Genomic DNA, 20,373 nt, shown 5'->3' with positions numbered 1-20,373 from the left:
TTGAATATTTCTTTCCAGCCTTTTCTTGCCTGCAAGATTTCTTTTGAGAAATCAGCTGATAGTCTTATGGGAACTCCTTTGTAGGTATCTGTCTTCTTTTCTCTTGCTCCTTTCAAGATTCTCTCCTTATCTTTAATCTTGGCTAATTATGATATGCCTTGGTGTATTCCTCCTTGGGTCCAACTTCTTTAGGATTCTCTGAGCTTCCTGGAGTTCCTGGAAGTCTGTTTTCTTTGCCAGATTGGGGAAGTTCTTCATTATGCTCTCAAATAAGTCTTCAATTTCTTGTTCTTCCTTTTCTCTTTCTGAATATGATTCAGATATTGGAATGTTTAAAGTTGTCCCAGATATTCCTAAGCCTCTCCTCATTTTTTTTTTTTTTGAATTTTTGTTTCATCATTCTGTTCTGGTTGAATGTTTCTTTCTTCCTTCTGCTCCAAATCACTGATTTGAATCCTGGTTTCCTTCCTGTCACTGTTAGTTCCCTATACATTTTCCTTTATTTCACTTTGCATAGCCTTCACTTTTTCCTCTATTTTGTGACCATACTCAACCATTTCTATAAGCATGCTGGTTACCAGTGTTTTGAATTCTGCATCTGATAGGTTGACTATTTCTTCATTGCTTAGTTGTATGTTTTCTGGAGCTTTGATCAGTCCCTTCAATATTTTTTTGTCTCAGTGTGCCTGTTATGTAGTAAGAGGCAGAGCCTTAGGTATTTGCTAGGGCAGAGCAACCCATATTGTGTTGTGGAGCTGTATGTGGGGGAAGGGTCCAAGAAGGAACAATGCCACTTGTTTGGCTCTTGGCTGGCATTTGGTCACTTGCCCCACTACCCACAAGCAATTGGGCTTTTCTGGTGCTGATTCTCAGGTGGGTGGGTTTGTGTACATTCTAGGACCCTGTGGGTCTCTTCAACAAACTCTCCTGTGAGGCTGAGAGTTTCTCCCACTGCTGCAACATCCACAGATTTTTGCAGTCAGAGGTTTTAAGGCTTTATTTCCCCAAGCTGGTACCCTGAGTTGAGTGGTCTGTCTCACTCCCTAGTTGTTCCTCCTGGTTTATCCACATGCAAATGTGGGACTGCCCACTCCACCAGCCATGGCCTTGCCTGCACTGATCCTCCAGCTGCCCACCTTGCTGTGAGTGCTCTCTGCTCTGGCTGCTCATCTCCACCCCTCATACTGGTCTGGATGAATGTTTCTTCTTTAACTCCTTAGTTGTCAGACTTCCATACAGTTCAATTTTCTGTCAGTTCTGGTTGTTTTTTGTTTTTAAATTTGTCATTGTCCTTTTGGTTGTGTGAGGAGGCACATTGTATCTACCTATGCCTCCATCTTGGCCAGAAGTCTCTCCTTGGTTTTGTAGTACCTGGACCCTTCTCAATCTTTTTTTTTTTTTTTTCTGGTTGTCCTTTCATATTATCTCTGTCCTCAACATTCTTATCTGTTTTTTAAAAACATTTTTAAAAGTTTATTAATATAAGAGAGAGAGAAACATTGATTTGTTGTTCCACTTCCTTATGCATTCATTGGTTGATTCTTGTATGTATCCTGACTGGAGATTGAACCCACAATCGTATAAGGATGACATTCTAACCAACTTAGTTCCCAGGGAGGGCTGTTAATCTGCTCTTCATACAAGTTCTTTTTTTGGATGTTAAGTTTTTCCCTCTCTTCCCTTGTAAACTTATGCTAAAGCCACCCTGGTTTACTTGTTGGTCTTCAAACACAATATACATATATTTTTAAAGATTTTATTTATTTATTCCTAGAGAGGGGGGAAGGGAGGGAGAAAGAGAGGGGGAGAAACATCAGTGTGAGAGAGAAACATTCATCAGTTGCTTCTCGTACATGCTCCGACTGGGGACTGAACCTGCTGCAACCAAGGCCATGTGCCCTTGACTGGGAATTGAACCAGCAACTTCTCTGCAGATCAGTGCCCAACCAACTGAGCCACACCAGACAGGGGAAACAGAACATATACTTTTATTTGCCTTTGCACATCTATGTCTTTGGTCTAAAATGCCTTCTCCCATTTTTCTTGCCAAACAAATGTCTCATCCTCAAGACTCAGTTTCATTGTTACCTCTGAAAACTTTAGGTTTAATGTCTAGACAGAATTAATGATTTTCTTCTGTATTCTAAGAAGATATCTGATATACCACTAGTAGAGCAGTGATCAATTATGTTTTCATTATTTATGCAGTCTACATGTACTTATTTATGTCACCACTAGACTGTGAGCTCCTTAAAAGAATGCACCAGATATTATATAGGCATTTATTGGGCAATTTACTCATATGTAAAACACTTTACTTTGCAGGTTGTGCAAATTAAAAATGATAGTTGTACTGGATGTAAAATCAAAATTAAAAAATAGATGTAAAGTGCCAAGCCCATAGTAGATGCTCAAAGAATGATAGCTGTTGCATTTGAGGAATGAAAAGAGGAACAAACAAGTTCTTTGAGCACAGTGGAAGGAGACTGTACCTGTATCTAAGGGAAATGGAAAGGCTTCATCAAGCCAACCTCTTCACTTGTTCACCCATCTCACCTACTCAAGAATATCACTTCAGCAATTCTCCCTTCTCCTTCATCAGATTTTTCTTCTCTACTGAATCATTCCCAAGTCATTATTTCTCCAATTTTAAAAAATAATCAGCAATACAAACTTTTGACTCCAACTTCTTGAAGAGCTGTCCTATTATCCACTGTCTCTGAGTCCTCTTTTCCAATTCTCCAGTCAAACATTCACTCCCATCACTTTCACTGAAATTACTCATCAGTTTCCAGTCTCCATGTTCTAAAAACCTTCAGTCATGATTCAGTTTTCAGCTCACTTGACCTATTAATAGCATTTTACATGGTTGATCACTCCCTTCCCCTGTCTTCACTTGGCTTATAGGACACAAAAATCTTTGGGTTTTCCTCCTACTTCACTGGTCATTTCTTCTAAGTCTCTCTTGTTGGCTCCTTTCCTCTCTCAGCACTCTTAATATTAGAATGTCCCCAGAGCTCAGTCCTTGGGCCTTTTTTTTTTGTTTATACCCATTCCCTTGGTGATCTAATGGCTTTACATGTCATCTCTATGCCGGTGACTCCCAGACTCTTATACACAGCTATGTCATGTCCAATTTTTGCATGTCCAGAGCTGACCTTCTCTCCAAAACTGTTCCACTTACAGTTTCCCCATTTCATTTGATGGCAACTTTGACCTTTTAGTTGTCCAGTCAAAAACGTCAAGTCATTCTTGACTGCCTTAACACTCTACACGTAATCTGTCAGGTAATTCTATTGGCTCTACCTATAATATATATTTAGAATATATATATAAAAATATATATATATAATTAAACATATAATTATATATATCAGTTCAACTGCTCATTTCCTCCTCTATTACCACCCTGATCCACCATCATATCTCACCTGGGTTACTGCAATAATAACCTCCCAACTAGGTTCTCAACTTCTACCCTCGTTCCTACAGTTTAGTACCAACCAGTAGTCAAGTGATATAAGTCTAGTCATTCTTCTGGTTAAGAATCCTAATAGTGTTTCCATTCATGTTCCAATAATAGCTTGTTGGCTATTTTTACCTATGATATATGAGTGTTTTTTTTTTCTATATGCATATTCCCATATATAGAAATAGTCACCCTTGTCTCCTCAACCCTGGTATCATTAGGTTTACCTCTCGATATGTTTTCACCAGTCCTGGGATGTCATGAAAGATTGTTGCTATTCCTGGTCTCCTGGCCACTCCTACCCCAGTGACAGTGTCTATTTGTAAAATACTGTCAGTGGAAATCATCCATATCCCGGGTTCACCTAGGAAAAGACAAGAGAAAGCACTTGACTACAACCTTTTGATATACATTGGTAGCCACTTTAACATTACTCAGACTCTAAACCATTAGACCAGTCAAGCAACTGGATCTCTCTCCCCAAGAGCAACACACAGCTTTGAGAATAACTTTGTTTTTTGGTTCTTAGGCTGATGCTCAATCCACTGAGCCACACTGGCCAGGGCATAACTTTGTTTTTTGTTTTTAAAGATTTTATTTATTTATTTTTAGAGAGGGAAGGGAGGGAGGGAGAGAGAGAGAGACAGACAGACAGAGAAAGACATCAATGTGCGGTTGCTGGGGGTTATGGCCTGCAACCCAGGAATGTACCCTGGCTGGGAATCGAACATGGGACACTTTAGTTCCCAGCCCGCGCTCAATCCACTGAGCTATGCCAATCAGGGCTTTATAACTTTGTTTTTTGGATGGCAGGATCCCCTTCACATATCATGCTAGCAAAATAAAAGAAGAACCGCCCTGTCCAGGTGGCTCAGTTGGAGCGTCATCCTGTACACCAAAAGGTTGCGGGTTTGATCCCTGGTCTAGGCATGTAAGGGAGGCAACCATTGCTATTTCTCTCTATCTCAAATCAATAAACTTATCCTCAGATGAGGATTTAAATAAATAAATAAGAGCTACTTACTAACCTTCATAATCATAAAAGGTACTTAGTTCTCACTAAAGAAAAACTCATTTTACGTATGGATAACTCTCTAGTTAAACTTTGTTTAAACCTTGCTAAGGATGAATTCTGCTTTGAACTACCAATTGATACCAGCACAAAGACTGTAAGAAAGTGACAACTGGCAGGAGAAAGGATTTATTTTGGCTTAAATCTCAAGGTGGCAGAGGAATGCCAAACATTAGGCTAGATTACTGATCCTGGCGTGTGGCCCCTTTGCTTCTTCATCCAAAGTAGTATGTATTTGGGATGCCCAGAATATTCCAGAATGGAGACAGGGGGACAATCCTGATAAAACCTAGCAAAAGAGAGTAAAAGAGCCTCTGCCTCAATGACAAGAGATTAATAATCATGGCATTATAATTCTGTCAACCTTAAAGCAGAGTTAGCTCACCAGCCCTGGATTACATGTTAGTACAGGGTGCTTGCAAGTCAGCTGTTACAGGATTGGAGAATTTGACTTAGTCTGAATAGAGCTCCCTTTGTATCAAGTCCAAAGTATATAGTTAATGTTAAAGTCAGGTCCAACATTACATCACTTTACCTAAAAACATATACCCATAGTTCCAGAGAAGACACAAAGCCAAAGCCTGTCTTATTTGGATGGATTATTTGGATGCATACACTTAGTCAGTGTGTACCATTCAGAAATATGCTATCTGTAAGCCCAAATAATTATCATCATTTGTTAACCAAAGACTGATTTTCTTTTCTTTCTTTAAGATTTTATTTATTTATTTTTAGACAGAGGGGAAGGGTGGGAGAGAGGGAGAGAATCATCAATGTGTGGTTGCCTCTTGCGTGCCCCCTGTTGGGGACCTGGCCTACAACCCAGGCATGGGCCCCGACTGGAAATCAAACCGGCAACCCTTTGGTTCACAGGCTGGCACTCAATCCACTGAGTCACAAGGCCAGGTTGAAGGACTGGTTTTCTTTAACTCAGTAGTACTTCTTAGAACAGAAATGCTCTTGTTGATAAAAATAGTAAGGCCAAACCTTATTACAGTGATGACATATGTAGGAGTTAGGCCTCCAATGGGCCTCACAAAACACTATACACAAAATTGGTTCTTAGAACTAAAGCCTTATTGTTCTTTCCTTCCTTTTTTCATCGTTTACTTCAACTTAGCATGCACCCTCCTTCAGAAATTGGAAATGGAGAAGGCACAGGACCCTACACTGTCTATATAGTACACTACATAGAGCTATGCATTCAATAGGCACTTAATAAATATGACGGTCTGCTATAATGACTGGCTATTGAGAGAAATGGGCATGAAAATAATAAAATACATAAAAACATTTTCTTTCTAAGAGAGGCCCTAAGATTTCAGATAATTTGGGAAAAAATTATCCTCTAAGGGACAAGTTGCTTTGTAATCCAGTCAGTTGTGAGGCTAAGAAAGGGAAGGCATCCAGACCATTTTGGTTGAGGAGGTGAGTACTGAAGCAGATGACATCTCCAACAAAGGTACCCTTGGTGTCTGGCTCAATGGCATGCTCCACAGCTACAGGAATATAGTCTGCCATGCCTGGGTGCCTCTGATCCCAGAGCCCCACAAGTGTCACCCCTCTGTTCACAGCCTGGGCCACGTAAGTGTAGTTCCTGTTCCCTGGTCCAATAAGCAGTAGGTCATCTCTGAAGGGAGACATGAAAGGCAGAAATTCTGAAAAGAGGCAATAGTTAGGAAAACAGTTCTGAGGGCAGACCCTCTTTCAACATCTTATATTCAACAGCTCAAAAGTTCAGAAGGAATTCTACAATGGGGTGTGAGCAACTAGGGGCCAGAGATTAGTCTATTACCTTCATATATACAGTGCCCAGTAAGGCTTTTTTTTTAATTTAAAAATTTTTTCAGCATGACTTTTAAAAATATATATTTTATTGATTATGCTATTACAGTTGTCCCATTTTCCCCCACCCCTTAATAAATATGGCACCTCCTCTGCCCTGTGCACCTCCTCCTACCTGCATCCCCCACCCCTTTAGTTCATATCCTTGGGTCATCTATATAAGTTCTTTGGCTTCTACATTTCCTATACTATTCTTAAGCTCCCCCGGTCTCTCTTCTACCTACCATCTATGCTACTTATTCTCTGTACCTTTACTCCTCTCTACCCACTCCCTTGCTGATAACCCTCCATGTGATCTCCATTTCTGTGATTCTGTTCCTGTTCTAGTTGTTTCTTTAGTTTGTTTTTGTTTTGGTTTTTAAGTTCAGCTGTTAATAATTGTGAGTTTTTTGTCATTTTACTGTTCATATTTTTTATCTTCTTTTCCTTAGATAAGTCCCTTTAACATTTCATGTAATAAAGGCTTGGTGATGATGAACTCCTTTAACTTGACCTTATCTGAGAAGCATCTTATCTGCCCTTCCATTCTAAATGATAGCTTTGCTGGATAGAGTCATCTTGAATGTAGGTCCTTGCCTTTCATGATTTGGAATACTTCTTTCCAGCCCCTTCTTGCCTGCAAGATTTCTTTTGAGAAATCAGCTTATAGTCTTATGGGAACTCCTTTATAGGTAACTCTTTCCTTTCCTCTTGTGGCTTTCAAGATTCTCTCCTTATCTTTAATCTTGGTTAATGTAATTATGATGTGCCTTGGTGTAATCCTCCTTGGGTCCAACTTCTTTGGGACTCTCTGAGCTTCCTGGAGTTCCTGGGAGTTTGTTTCCTTTGACAGATTGGGGAAGTTCTTCATTATGCTCTCAAATAAGTCTTCAATTTCTTGTTCTTCCTTTTCTCCTTCTGGAACCCCTATAATTTGGATGTTGTCCAAATGTTTAAAGATGTCCTGGAGGTTCCTAAGCCTCTCCTCATTTTTGTGAAAACTTATTTCTTCGTTCTGTTCTGGTTGAATGTTTCTTTCTTCCTTCTGGTCCACACCATTGATCTGAGTCCTGGTTTCCTTCCCATCACTGATGGTTCCCTGTACATTTTCCTTTATTTCACTTAGCATAGTCTTTATTTTTCCCTCTAATTTGTGACCATATGCAACCAATTCTGTGAGCATACTGATTACCAGTGTTTTGAACTGTGCATCTGGTAGGTTGGCTATCCATCGCTTAGTTGTATTTTGTCTAGAGCTTTGATGTGATCTTTCATTTGGGCTATTTGTTTTTGTCTTCGCACACCTGTTACGTATAAGGGGCGGGGCCTTAGATGTTCACTAGGGCAAGTCAACCCACCTTGCTGTGTTGTGACACTGTATGTGGGGGCGGGGTCCAAGAGGGAACAATGGCGCTTGCTCCACTCTCTGATAGTTTTCAGTCACTTGCCTCACTACCCACAAGCAAATTGGGCCCTTCTGGTGCTGATTCCTGGGTGAGTGAGTTTGTGTATGTTCTAGGACCCTGTGGGTCTCTTCAGTGAACTCTCCTGTGAGGCTGGGACACTCTCCCACTGCTGCCTCAATCCCCACAGGTGTTTTCAGTCAGAGGTTTGAGGCTTTATTCCCCCACACTGGAACTCTGGGTTGAGTGGTCTGTCTTGCTCCCTAGTTGTTCTTTTCAGTTTAAATGCACACGAATGTGGGACCACCCACTCCACCAGCCACCACCTTGCTGGGTTTGCCAGCTGAGGCCTTGCCATGAATCCTCTCTGCCCCTCCTACCAGTCTGGATGGATATTTCTTCTTTAACTCCTTGGTTGTCGAACTTCCATACAGTTCAATTTTCTGTCAGTTCTGGTCATTTTTTGTTTTTAAATTTGTTGTTGTAGTCCTTTTGGTTGTGCAAGGAGGCACAGTGTGTTTACCTACCCCTCCAACTTGACTGGAAGTCCCAGCAAGTGTTTATAATACTCCAATTAGCTACCTATGGAAGCTTTCTGTGAACTAGAACTTGCCAGATTCAGAATATCCTGAACTTTTTCTTCATTGAACAACTAATACCACTCTGGTCTTTTTCCATCTTAAAGAAAGAAACAAAGATTAGATTCAAACAAAGTGCAGAATGTGAGAGCAATTTATTGGCTGCTATATAATACTAGCCTACTCTGCAAGAATTTCTACCACAGTGTCAACACCATTCCTTTGACTTCCATACCTGTTTAGAGCCAGATAAAGCTGGGTATTGTGTGTGTGAAATTTCTCTCCGATGCTATTATAAAACTGAACAGTAAAGGTGAGAAACATGCCCAGGGGGAAGGCTGACAGCATCCTTCCTTGAGCTGTGTATAGCTTGGGTTGGCTGCTCACTCGCAGGTATGTCACGGGTGCCACCTGTGGGAGATAAAACTTACTGGTACAGAGAAGAATGCACTGGAGAGGAGCTGTGACCATACTCTGAGAGTTATAGGCAATGATAAAAATAATGTTTCTCTTTTATAGGAAATAGCTCTTGATTTGAGATGACTTAAATCAGAGTGAAAAATATATTACTACAGGAAATGACTTTTAATTATTAAAGCTGTGGGAATGTGAAAAGAAGCTGGAGCTTTTTGAGGAAAAGACTACGATTCATCTATTTTGTGCAGAGTGCTCAATATTGTTAAATAATTGAACATTTATCAAGAATATTATAGCTCTGGCTGGTGTGGCTAAGTGGATTCAGCCCCAGCCTGTGAACTGAAAGGTTCCAGTTCAGTTCTGTTCAGGGCACATGCCTGGGCTGTGGGCCAGGTCCCCAGTTCAGGGAGTGCAAGAGGCAACCAATTGATGTTTCCTTCATACATCAAAGTTTCTCTTCCTCTATATTTCCCTCCCTACCCTCTCTGTGAAAATAAATAAAATCTTTAGGAAAATATTATAGATTGCTTTTATGCTGTAAGAGAAGCTATGATAACAGTAAGAAAAGTCCAGCTTTGAGTCCTAGCTTCATCATTTCATAGCTTCATTTAGTCATTCTAGATCTTAGATTTCTTGTGAGTTTAATAGGGATAATCATGCCTAACTCATAGGGGTTTTGTAGTGGTTAGAAGAGATAATATACATAAAAGGACCAACATAAGAGTTTATTATAAATTTGTTTCACAGGCCACATGGAAATAAAAGGACTATATACAGTCTTTCAGGAAACAGACAGGGAGCTAAGGACGGCCAAGATGAGTCTAGGGCTTGGGTTGAGCACATTCCTGGGGGAGGAGGCCCTGTTGGGATGGCCCACCAGCCCCATAAACCGGGTCAGCAAGTCCTGCAGGGGCCTGGGGCATGGGAACACCCGCTGGGAGTCTCTGCCAGCAGCCCAGCTGATCCTTGGGCCCCCAGCAGCTCTTTGGGAGGAGGTCTCTCTATTGTCACTGAAACCAGGTTTCCCCCTCAAAGCAGCACAAGGCCAAGGACTCACTTTTCTTTCTGCTTGTTTTGAGTTCTTTGGCTTGATCTTCCTGAGTTCATCACAGTCACACAGGGTCAAATTCATATACTTGTCAAAAGCCTTGAAGGTGCCAATGAAGATAGGACCATCTTGCAGGATGCACCTCATCCTGTAGTCGATGTGCTGCAGCATCTTGCTGCTCTTGGTGGCAGTTCTGATGTGTATATTAGACTAACTTATCTCTGAGGAATCATCTTCTTTTTTTTTTAAAGATTTATTTATTTATTTATTTTCAGAGAGAGGGGGAGGGAGGGAGGGAGGAAGAGAGAGAAACATCAAAGTGTAGTTGCCTCTCATGCACCCCCAACTGGGGTGGGGACCTGGCCTACAACCCAGGCATCTGCCTTGACTAGGAATTGAACTGGTGACCCCTTGGTTCACAGGCTGGCACTCAATCCACTGAGCCATACCAGGCAGGGCTGAGGAATCTTATAATTCTAAATTTTTAAAAAAGATTTTATTTATTCATTTTTAGAGAGGGGGGAAGGGAGGGAGAGAGGGAGAGAAACATCAATATGTGGTTGCCTTTCATGTGCCCCTCACTGGGGACCTGGCCTACAACCTAGGTATGAGCCCTGACCGGAAATTGAACTGGCAACCCCCTGGTTGGCAAGCCATCACTCAATCCACTGAGCCACACCAGCCAGGGCTAATTCTAATTTTTTTTTCTGAAAACTGCCAAATTTTAATGGCAACAATTCCATATTTCTCCTACACCAACCCTCTTGGCCAAGTTGTTAGAAGACAGTCATACCAACTTGAGGTTAATCCCACAAACTCTAAAGTACACTTTAATTTGATGGTTTAGAATCATGTCAATATTGTCCTCTTATAGTTCATTTTGGACTTCCAGAGAAGCTTCTAGTTCTTAAAAAAGGGAATCTGATTCTTAAGGCCACAGTATTCCTTTTATTTATTAGTTTGTTTTGAGTAAGTCCCTGAACTCACCTGAACTGCAGTTATGGTTGTTTGGTTGACTCCAAAAGGCTCTACAGAAGTGACTTCCAACACAGCAGTACCTGCAATGGAACCAGCTCTTAGGAGCCCTGCGCCGTCTTCTTCAATGACGGATGAATTAGGGAAACACTTGAGAACACGGGAACTCACAAAGGCAGCCCCTTCCCTAGGGAACAAACAGAGCAAGTGGTATCTCTTGGGAACTCTGACCAGAAAGGAAGGAGCAAAAATTGCCAGGAACACTGTGAAAGGCTGTTCCCTGAGGAAACTGCTTGGCATTCTCCATATTGTGTGCTTATCTGTTCCTCAGGTGAAAGTCTGTCTGTGGATTATGCTTAGCTTTTTTTAAAACAACTTTTTTAATTGATTGATTTCAGAGAGAGAGAAAAAGGGGGGAGAGAGAGAAACATCAATCTACTGTTCCACCCAGTCATTCACTTACCAGTTTATTCTCGTATATGCCCTAAATAGGGATTGAACCCACAATCCTGGATTATCAGGGACGTCACTCTAACCAGCTGAGCTATTTGGCTAGGGCCTATGCTTATCTTTTAAAAAAATCAAATCCTATTATACGTTTATCACTAAAAATTATCTGGTCAACCTGGCTGGTGTGGCTTAGTCGACTGAGTGCTGACCTGTGAACCAAAGGGTTGCTGGTTCAATTCCCAGTCAGGGCACCGGCCTAGGTTGTGGGCCAGGTCCCCAGTAGGGGGTGCATAAGAAGTAACCACACATTGATGTTTCTTTTCCTCTCTCCCTCCCTTCCCCTTTCTCTGAAAATAAATAAAATGTTTTTTAAAATTATTTTGCCAAAAGAATTGAAACAGGTATTTAAATACTTGTACATGAATGTTCATAGCAGCACTCTTCACAATAGTTAAAACATGAAAACAACCAAAATGTCCATCAACGGATGAATGGATAAACAAAATGTTCTGTCCATACGATGGAATATTATTTACTCATAAAAAGTAATAAAGTACTGATACATGCTATAACATGGAAGAACCCTGAAAACATTATGTTAACTGAAAGCAGCCAACACAAAAAGTCACATATTGCATGATTCCTTTGGTATGAAATACACAGAACAGTTAAATTCATAGAGGTGGCTGATTAGTAGTTGCCAGGGGTTGAGACCAGGGGAGCTGGAGAGTGACTCCTTAATGGGTTTGGTGTCCCATTTTGTGGTAATGAAAATGTTTTGGAGCTAGGCAGAGGTGATGGTTGCACAGTTTTGTGAATGTACTAACTGCCACTGAATTGTCCACTTTATTTTATTTTTGTGGAGGGTCTTCCAGTAAAGACTGGAAGACCTACTAGACAAATTAAAAAAGAGCTGTAAGTGCTTGAATTGTACACTTTAAAATGGTGAAGTTTATGTTATGTGAATTTTACCTCAACCAACAAAAAAATTATTTGTGGATAAGAAAAACCAGCTGGAAGGCAATAGTCCGTTCCGTGTGCAATGTTCTACTGAGGGCGAAGTTGGAACCCGGCCTGGCCTTCTTCCCCATTATCCTTACCTGTTGGTATGAAGTTTGAGTTGAGAGTTCATGGGCATTAGAATGTGCTTGGGTTGGCACTCTGGATAGAAAATATGGAGTTTTTCGAACACCTAAAATGAGAAAATAACTTTTCCTCATTTCTGGAAAAGACAAATGATGACCTTTACTCACATATGGACAACTACAAGCCTAACGTCAGTGTAGCCTAATGTTCCACAACACTCCCTTCCAAAATTAGTCAGGAACTTAAAACATTTTCTAGGTATCCTAGAATATGTAACCTAATATTAGCCCTGCTTCAAGTTACACATATCACATCCTCTGCATTACTTAGATGTAAGGTGTAAAGTAATTTTGAAACTTCTAATTTTAGCTCCTAGAACCTGAAAAAAGATTTGAGAAAAAAGATCCTATAATATTAAATTAACAAGGGACACTATTCAGGCCTTCCATCTAGTAAAGTGTTCTTTCCTCTATGTCCCACTGCGTCAGAGCACCAAAACCAAAATAAAGGAGAAAAAAAAAACCACAGAAGAAATCAGCCCCTATTCAGAGGGAGAGAATTTTATTTGCCCCACATAAATGATAAATTTTTCTTTTGAATTCTAAAAGCAGTAGAGCTACTTAACTTTCAGCTTGAGAACACTGTAGAAACTTTTCATACTCTACACCTTACTGGAAGTGAGGATTAGATTCCATTCTACCTACGAATATAACTAAGTGGACTGTATAATAATATCTATGTTAGGCAGAATGTCACAAATTAATCTCTTTGCTTATCATGGTGCTCAAATCCTGTGCTCCTTATGTGGAAACTAGAGGAGTGCATGCACTATAGTTTCTAATGTCAATACTATGTGAAGGCAATTAGCAGAAATGACAAAGATCTAGAAACTATAAACCCGTTCTAGGTATCTCTAGCAATTTCTCTATGTCTATTCAGACAAAGCTCTTCCTGGATGACAAGCAATTATAACCTTTTTCTCCTTGATATACAAAAATGAGATTTAGGTTTGGGTCCTTACCAGGATCTGAACTTCATCAGACAGTTCCAACAAATTCCCCTCAAACTGCCCAGAAGAACTGTTCATACCACGGACAGTGACTTTGATACTGGTCCGACCAGCTGCTTTTGTGTGGACAACCATGGCAAAGTTATTTTCTACTGGGGGCTGTAGAAACACCTACAGAGTGAAGACATAGATTAAGAAAATTTATGAATAAACACTGTGTCCATCTCTCTTTTTTGTAATGATAAGGAAAATGTACATTGGAAGTAGCTCTCTAGAAGAACTAGAGTACCAGGGCTTATTTTCATAATTACTTCCTTTCATATTCTTAGCAACATAGTCACCCCTAGAGAAACCTCTCTTTGCAGCGCTCTGCTAATTCTAGCATGCCTCCGTAAGATTCTTAAGTTATCTCAACATCAATTCATTGATAGGAAAAGAATGGAAATGGAGAAAGAGGGTTGTAAAATGGGTTCAGACAGTAGAACTTGAGATGAGAGAGAAGCGAGGCAATCCGCTCCTGGAATTCAGTGGTACCAAGAAGGGAAGAAGACAAGAGAGGGAAGCTTCTGCTTTAAGATTACGCTAAAACTGACTATCTCCCCACTTGCTTCACTCACCATTCTAGCCTAGACTGAAAAATATTCTAGACTAGATCTTGACAGATTTCTGGGATAGAGAAGGGAGGGCTACCACTAACACAAATGTTGGAATGCACACTTTTTCGTATGTATTTCCCATCCTATCTCCCGTGACTCATCTGCCCAGAGCCCTCAAGATCTTCCTTTAGTTCTCTTGACTCACATAGTGCCCTAAGTTCCAAAATCACTCTTCCCTTCTCCCCTACATAAAAATTCCCATTTTCTTTGCAGAAAATCTCAGTAGATTCCAATCAGTTGCCTGGAAGAGAGTCTTATGCTAAAAAATGAGGCTTATAGTTGTTTAATCCAAGTGAATCTCTAAATGGTCACACCACAGTTCAGGAAATCTACCTTGTGGTGCATTGGAGACCTTGCTATAGCCTATTTCTTTTTTTAAATATATTTTTTATTTTTAGAGAGAGGGGAAAGAGAGGGAGAGAAACATCAATGTGTGGTTGCCCCTTGTGTGCCCCCTACTGGGGATGTGGCCTGCAACCCAGGCTTGTGCCCTGACTGGGAATCCAACTGGTGACCCTTTGGTTTGCAGGCTGGCACTCAATCCACTGAGCCACACCAGCCAGGGCTATCACCTATTTCATAAACAGTTTGCCTATGCAGGTCTGAAGCAAAAGAAATCTTTGTATTGCTCTAGTCATTTCTTCTCCTAGAGGAAAGAGTGATGCTTTAGATAAGAAAATTGGAGAAAGGGAGGTATAGAACTAATGCTAAGGCCTAGGCTGTCCCCTGCTTTTACACAATTTTTATTTGGTCTTCAGGAAAAAAAGGCAAATCCCTCTGCAGAACTTTACAAACTAAGTACAGTTCAGTCTTTCCTCAGTTCCAACTGAGGTCTTTGGGCAGCCCATGACAGACAGACCCAAGCGGCAGGATGTCCCTAGATTATAGACGTAGCATATTTTTAGAAAGATTACAGATAGATATTTTACTTTTCCCATACCCTGCTCTTTTCATTTTAGTTGGTTCCAAAAATACCCTAATTCTAACATCCGTAAATGTTCCATTCTCTCCCAAAGTCTAACTTTAATTCTTTGTATTCATGGGCACTGAATTGTGACCTGCTGGGTACCTCCACCCAGGTTCCTTCTTCCTGAGGTAAAGCCCAGATGTAGGTGGCTGTCACTGTCCCAAGACCACCTTGGGTGGGTTTTATCCAACTGACGATCAGGTAACAATGTTGTAAACCAGGTAAAGTTTGTCTGTAGCATCCACTTTTCTTTCTCAAGTTTCAGAGTAAGGTTTCAATATGTGTACTAAGACATCAAAACTATTTTCATAAACATAGAGACTTAGGTCACATTGTGGATTTCCTCCATGCTCATCCTGAGGGCTTTAGCCATTCCAGATGCAGGGCATGCAGAATTAGAAGGAGCTGACACCACCAACGGGAAACATGGAGGAGGGTTTAATTAATCATCCTTCTTACATTTGTTATTGATAGGAGGCATTCCGTCCAGAATCAGCTGCCAGTTAGTGGCCCACACCAGCCACATGGCACCCATTGCACCCCACATGCTTACAGTAGGAATTCAGCTCTGGGTAGCACATGCCCAGGAATGTGCTCAGCACCCACTTTTTGTACTGTTAATGTCAGCTGCCCATAATGCAGCACAAACATGATTGTTACTATAATTGTGTCTGAACATGTTAAAAAGATTATGTTAATATTTACACTCTATGTATACATGTGAGAGGGGAACCCCCCGACATGGAATTATCTTCTGGAGAGCAGGCCCCTTGTGGTACAGACTTCTCCTGCTGGGTGAGTGTTCTAGGAACCCATCTGTATCAGTGCATCATCTGGCGTTGTTGTGAGAGGCTGCGTTCGGCTTTAGTGCATTTTTTTTAAGACCCTTTCACTGTGTTTGCCCATTTCATGATGGGTGATTTACAAACACACCATCCCCAGGACTTCCGGCAAGATGGAGGCATAGGTGGACGCACCGTACCTCCGCACACAACCAAGATTAGAACAACAACAACTTAGAGGCACAATAATACCCAGAACTGACAGAGAATTTATCTGAATGGAAGTCAGACAGCCAAGAAGTTGAAGTAGACCCGTTCGTCCAGATTGGTGGGAGGGGCGGAGAGGAGCAGCCGGTTGAGGCGCGCGGAGAACGGGGAGGACTGGGCACATGGGGCAGCTGGGGGCGAGTAGGGCATCTGGGGTGCACAGGATTGCGGCAGGTGGGCCCTGAGTGTGCAAGTGGCAGCTGGTGGACCCAGTGAGGCGGCGACTGTGGACCACAGCAGAGCAAGCAACCCAGGATCCCAGAAAAGGGACTGAGGTCCCAGGAGAACAGAGCTACTGCCATTGTTCCCTCCCGCCCCTGCCCCCACCCCCGCCCCCACATACAACATCACAACCTAGCGACTGGGGTGCCCAGCCCTGGTGAACACCTAAGGCTCCGCTCCTCACCGTAACAGGAGCAACCAGACCAAAAAAAAAAAGAGAGAGAGAGAGAGAGAGTGACATGTCTCAAACAGAAGAACAGATCAATGCCCCAGGACTCATGCTTTTGAGCTACCAAGAGATAGCCAATCTATCAGATGCACAGTTCAAAACACTGGTGATCAGGAAGCTCACAGAATTGGTTGATTTTGGGCACAAATTACATGAAAAAATGCAGGTTACCATAAAAGAGATGAAGGAAGATGCATGGAGAACCAATAGTGATGGGAAGGAAACTGGGACTCAAGTCAATGGAGTGGACCAGAAGGAAGAAAAAAACAACCAAACAGGAAAGAATGGAGAAATAAGAATTCAAAAAAACGAGAAGCTTAGGAACCTCCAGGACATCTTTAAACATTCCAACATCTGAATTATAGGGATACCAGAAGGGGAAGAGGAAAAGCAACAGATTAAGCATGTATTTGAACAAATAATAAAGGAGAACTTCCCCACTCTGACAAAGGAAATAGACTTCCAGGAAATCCAGGAAGCTCAGAGAGCCCCAAAGAAGTGGGACCCAAGAAGAAACACACCAAGGCACATCATAATTACATTAGCCAAGGTAAAAATGAAGGAGAGAATCCTAGAAGCAGCAAGAGATAAGGGGACAGTCACCTACAAAGGAGTTCCCATCAGACTGTCAGCTGATTTCTCAAAAGAGACCTTACAGGCAAGAAGGGGCTGGAAAGAAGTATTCCAAGTCATGAAAGACAAGGACCTACATCCCAGATTGCTCTATCCAGCAAAGCTCTCATTTAGAATGGAAAGGCAGATAAAGTGCTTCTCAGATAAGGTCAAGTTAAAGGACTTCATCATCGCCAAGCCCTTATTTTATGAAATGTTAAAGGGACTTATCTAAGAAAAGAAGATACAGGAAAAACATGTATAGTAAAAGGACAGAAAACTCAACAATCATTAACAACCACACCTAAAGCAAAACCAAAAGAAACTAAGCAAACAACTAGAACAGGAACAGAACCACAGAAATGGAGATCACATGGAGGGATAGCAACAGGGGAGTGGGAGGAGGAGAGAAGGGGAAAAGGTACAGAGAATAAGTAGCATAGATTGTAGGTTGAAAATAGATAGGGGGAGGGTAAGAATAGTATGGGAAATGTAGAAGCTAAAGAACTTATAAGTATGACACATGGACATGACTAAAGGGGGGGATATGCATGGGAGAGGGTGTAGAGGGTAGAGGGGAGTGAAGGGGGGAAAATGGGACAACTGTAATAGCATAATCAATAAAATATATTAAAAAAATAAAATAAAGAAACAAGTACACCGTCCCACACTGTGCTGAGCATTCAGCAGTTTTTGACTAAAAACAGCAATGACCCCCATGCCCCATCCTCTCTATTCACCCAATCTCGCCGTGAGCAACTATTTTTGTTTTTGTGGATGAAAAAAGCCCTCAGAGGGAAACGTTCTGCCAGTGTGGAAGAGGGGAAACAAAAAATGGCAGAGCACTTAAAGGCATCAAAATCAATGAATTTAGGCCCTGGCTGGTGTAGCTCAGTGGATTGAGCATGGGCTGCAAACCAAAGTGTCGCAGGTTCGATTCCCAGTCAGGGTACATGCCTGGGTTGCAGGCCATAACCCCCAGAAACTGCACATTGATGTTTCTCTCTCTCTCTCTATCTTCCTCCCTTCCCTCTCTAAAAAATAAATAAATAAAACCTTTAAAAAAAATCAGTGAGTTTAAAACCTGTTTTGAGCAATAGCAAAAATGTCTTGATAGGCATATTGTATCAAATGGAGAGTACTTTGAAGTTTAAATATGTAAGAATAAATGCACAATTTTTAAATAAATAAATTCTGTATTTTGGAGGTCCCCTCTCATACTTTATATTAATAATATGTTACTTATATAACATAGTCATCTGCTTACAAATGCAACAACAAATACAGTATTAAGGAAATCATTGCTTTCAAGAGCTCTTTCTAGCAAAGTATATTAAAAATCATATAACATTATAGGAGTACTCAAATTTGGATTTTTCAAGAGTTACAATTTTCTAGCATTCATGGAACAATAGGAAAAGGAGACAAGTAATAATATTATTACTTAGAAATAATAGTAGTTTAGAAAGTGAGTCCAAAACTGATAATGAAATAAACTTAAGACTCTTAAGATAATGTAATCAACAGATAAATTCATACCTCTGCATGCCTGGGTACTAGATCCAGTACCTCCCTTTTGCTCATGGACCAGTGGAATGTGAGCCCAGGGTTGGCATTGCTGAAAGAGAACGGGGTCTGGGTACTGCTCACTCCCATGACATAAACTGGCATCTGAAAAGAAAAAAGTGATTTTGTGCTATTTATCTTGCCCAATTGACATTATCAAGATGATGAACCCAGAACAGAGTCATTGTACTGACCTCGGTGGCTGTGATGAGTCGAGTTGCAGCTGCAAGGATCCTAACAGACCTTAGCTGAACGACCTCAATCTGCACTTCATCCTGCTCAACAGGGTGGAGAACCGGGTTAGGCTAAGAGAAAGTGTCTGTGAGGTGGACAGAGATGCTTGTGATAACTAGTTGCTTTGTTGTCATTTGGGCATTCAGCAACAACAAAACATGACTTAGTATGTTTTTGCTCTTTAAACAACTCCTCAAGGATAGGGATTATGTCTTATAACAATGCCAAGTGCTCTGTGGGTTTTTCACTACAGATCCCATATTTCCCATGCCTGGTTAAAAGCATGCCAGATGAGGGGACTAAAAGGGTTTTCCTCATCATTATTCCCTCCCCCACCTCCCAGTATGGTTCCCAGATGAAGTGGAAGCAGAGCAGAACAAAGAACCAATACCTGGGAAAACACGATGACTTTGCCAGTATCTTCATTCACTGTCTGGATGGTGCCATGGACCACAGCTGTGCCAACCACCTTCCCTGTAACTTGCCCCCTCCTATTAACAACAGCCACAGTCTGATTACTGATGGAGAAGTGAATGATAGATTGGGGCTGGGGCCCACCTTCAGACATTACCTGGAATGTAAACACACCAGTGAATGCCCGAAGCATGGGGAAAAGTCACATCACTGTTCTGAACATTTTGTCCAAACAACTTGGCTTCCTCATCTTCTCCCACTGCCTAGTATCCCACATCAACTCAAATGCAGAAAAAATGGAAGTGCTGCATATGATTCATGGGATTCTAAGAAGTAGTTCACTATGGAACTGGGAAAATACCGTATTTTGCCGTGTATAATGCACACTTTTTTGGCCCACATTTTTGAAGGAAAAATAAGGATGCACATTATACATGGGTATAATGTTTACATACTATGGGTAATATGATGAGTATGTATAATGCGCACAAAACGTGGGTGTGCATTATGCACAGCAAAATACGGTACTAATGTTCTTTATCAGACCTTATTGTATTTGACTGGGAGTACACAGGAGGATGCCAACAGGAAGAGGGGTGTGTGTGTGTGTGTGTGTGTGTGTGTGTGTGTTGGGGTGGCAAGAGGTGGGATGAGGAGAAAGGGTAAATCTTATTTTTCTGTCTTTAAGATCACCTGCATCATGTTAGTTGGAATCAGCATCATTTTCTCTGGAACAAGTTTGAATGGAGGAAACACCTTGATGGAGAAAAACAAAAGGACTACAGTGACTAACTAGAGTCAATTTCACAACAAACGATTGTGCAGCTTGTTCTAAGGGAAAATCCTAATTATGTACAATAAAGTGATATACAAAGGCATGTGTTATTTACAAATACAACTTTTATTTATACAGCAAACATTATAAATTACTTGAGTGAAAATGCTTAAATAAGTCATTACATATCCACTCACTGGAATAAAAGTGTCCATTAAAATTATGTTTGCAATTATCTTCCTTTTTAATGTTTTTTTTCACATATATATAAAAGTAGAGAGAACAGTATAAGGAATTTTCAGGTAACTATTACCCAGC

General features: G+C 41.1%; 1 protein-coding gene and 1 non-coding gene across 2 annotated transcripts in view; both read right to left on the bottom strand.

Moving 5' to 3' along the window:
* NUP210L (nucleoporin 210 like) overlaps positions 1–20,373 on the bottom strand; it is a 100,408-nt gene that overhangs the window by 14,977 nt on the left and 65,058 nt on the right. Inside the window, exons 24-33 of the mRNA XM_045816946.1 lie at positions 19,974–20,036; positions 19,258–19,437; positions 18,827–18,907; positions 18,606–18,737; positions 13,344–13,502; positions 12,337–12,428; positions 10,799–10,973; positions 8,582–8,757; positions 5,954–6,171; positions 3,697–3,833 (exon numbers count right to left, since the gene is read on the bottom strand). Coding sequence (XP_045672902.1) covers positions 3,697–3,833; positions 5,954–6,171; positions 8,582–8,757; positions 10,799–10,973; positions 12,337–12,428; positions 13,344–13,502; positions 18,606–18,737; positions 18,827–18,907; positions 19,258–19,437; positions 19,974–20,036 — 1,413 coding nt within the window. The remainder of the gene's footprint in view (positions 1–3,696; positions 3,834–5,953; positions 6,172–8,581; positions 8,758–10,798; positions 10,974–12,336; positions 12,429–13,343; positions 13,503–18,605; positions 18,738–18,826; positions 18,908–19,257; positions 19,438–19,973; positions 20,037–20,373) is intronic.
* On the bottom strand, positions 12,099–12,161 carry LOC123804879. Its single transcript, XR_006783229.1, has one exon. It is a non-coding gene; the product is annotated as a U7 small nuclear RNA (small nuclear RNA).

Source organism: Phyllostomus hastatus, unplaced genomic scaffold, assembly GCF_019186645.2.
Source record: "Phyllostomus hastatus isolate PE091 unplaced genomic scaffold, TTU_PhHast_1.1 phas_scaffold_216, whole genome shotgun sequence".
Classification (NCBI taxonomy): domain Eukaryota; kingdom Metazoa; phylum Chordata; class Mammalia; order Chiroptera; family Phyllostomidae; genus Phyllostomus; species Phyllostomus hastatus.
This window is presented reverse-complemented; position numbering and strand designations above follow the sequence as displayed.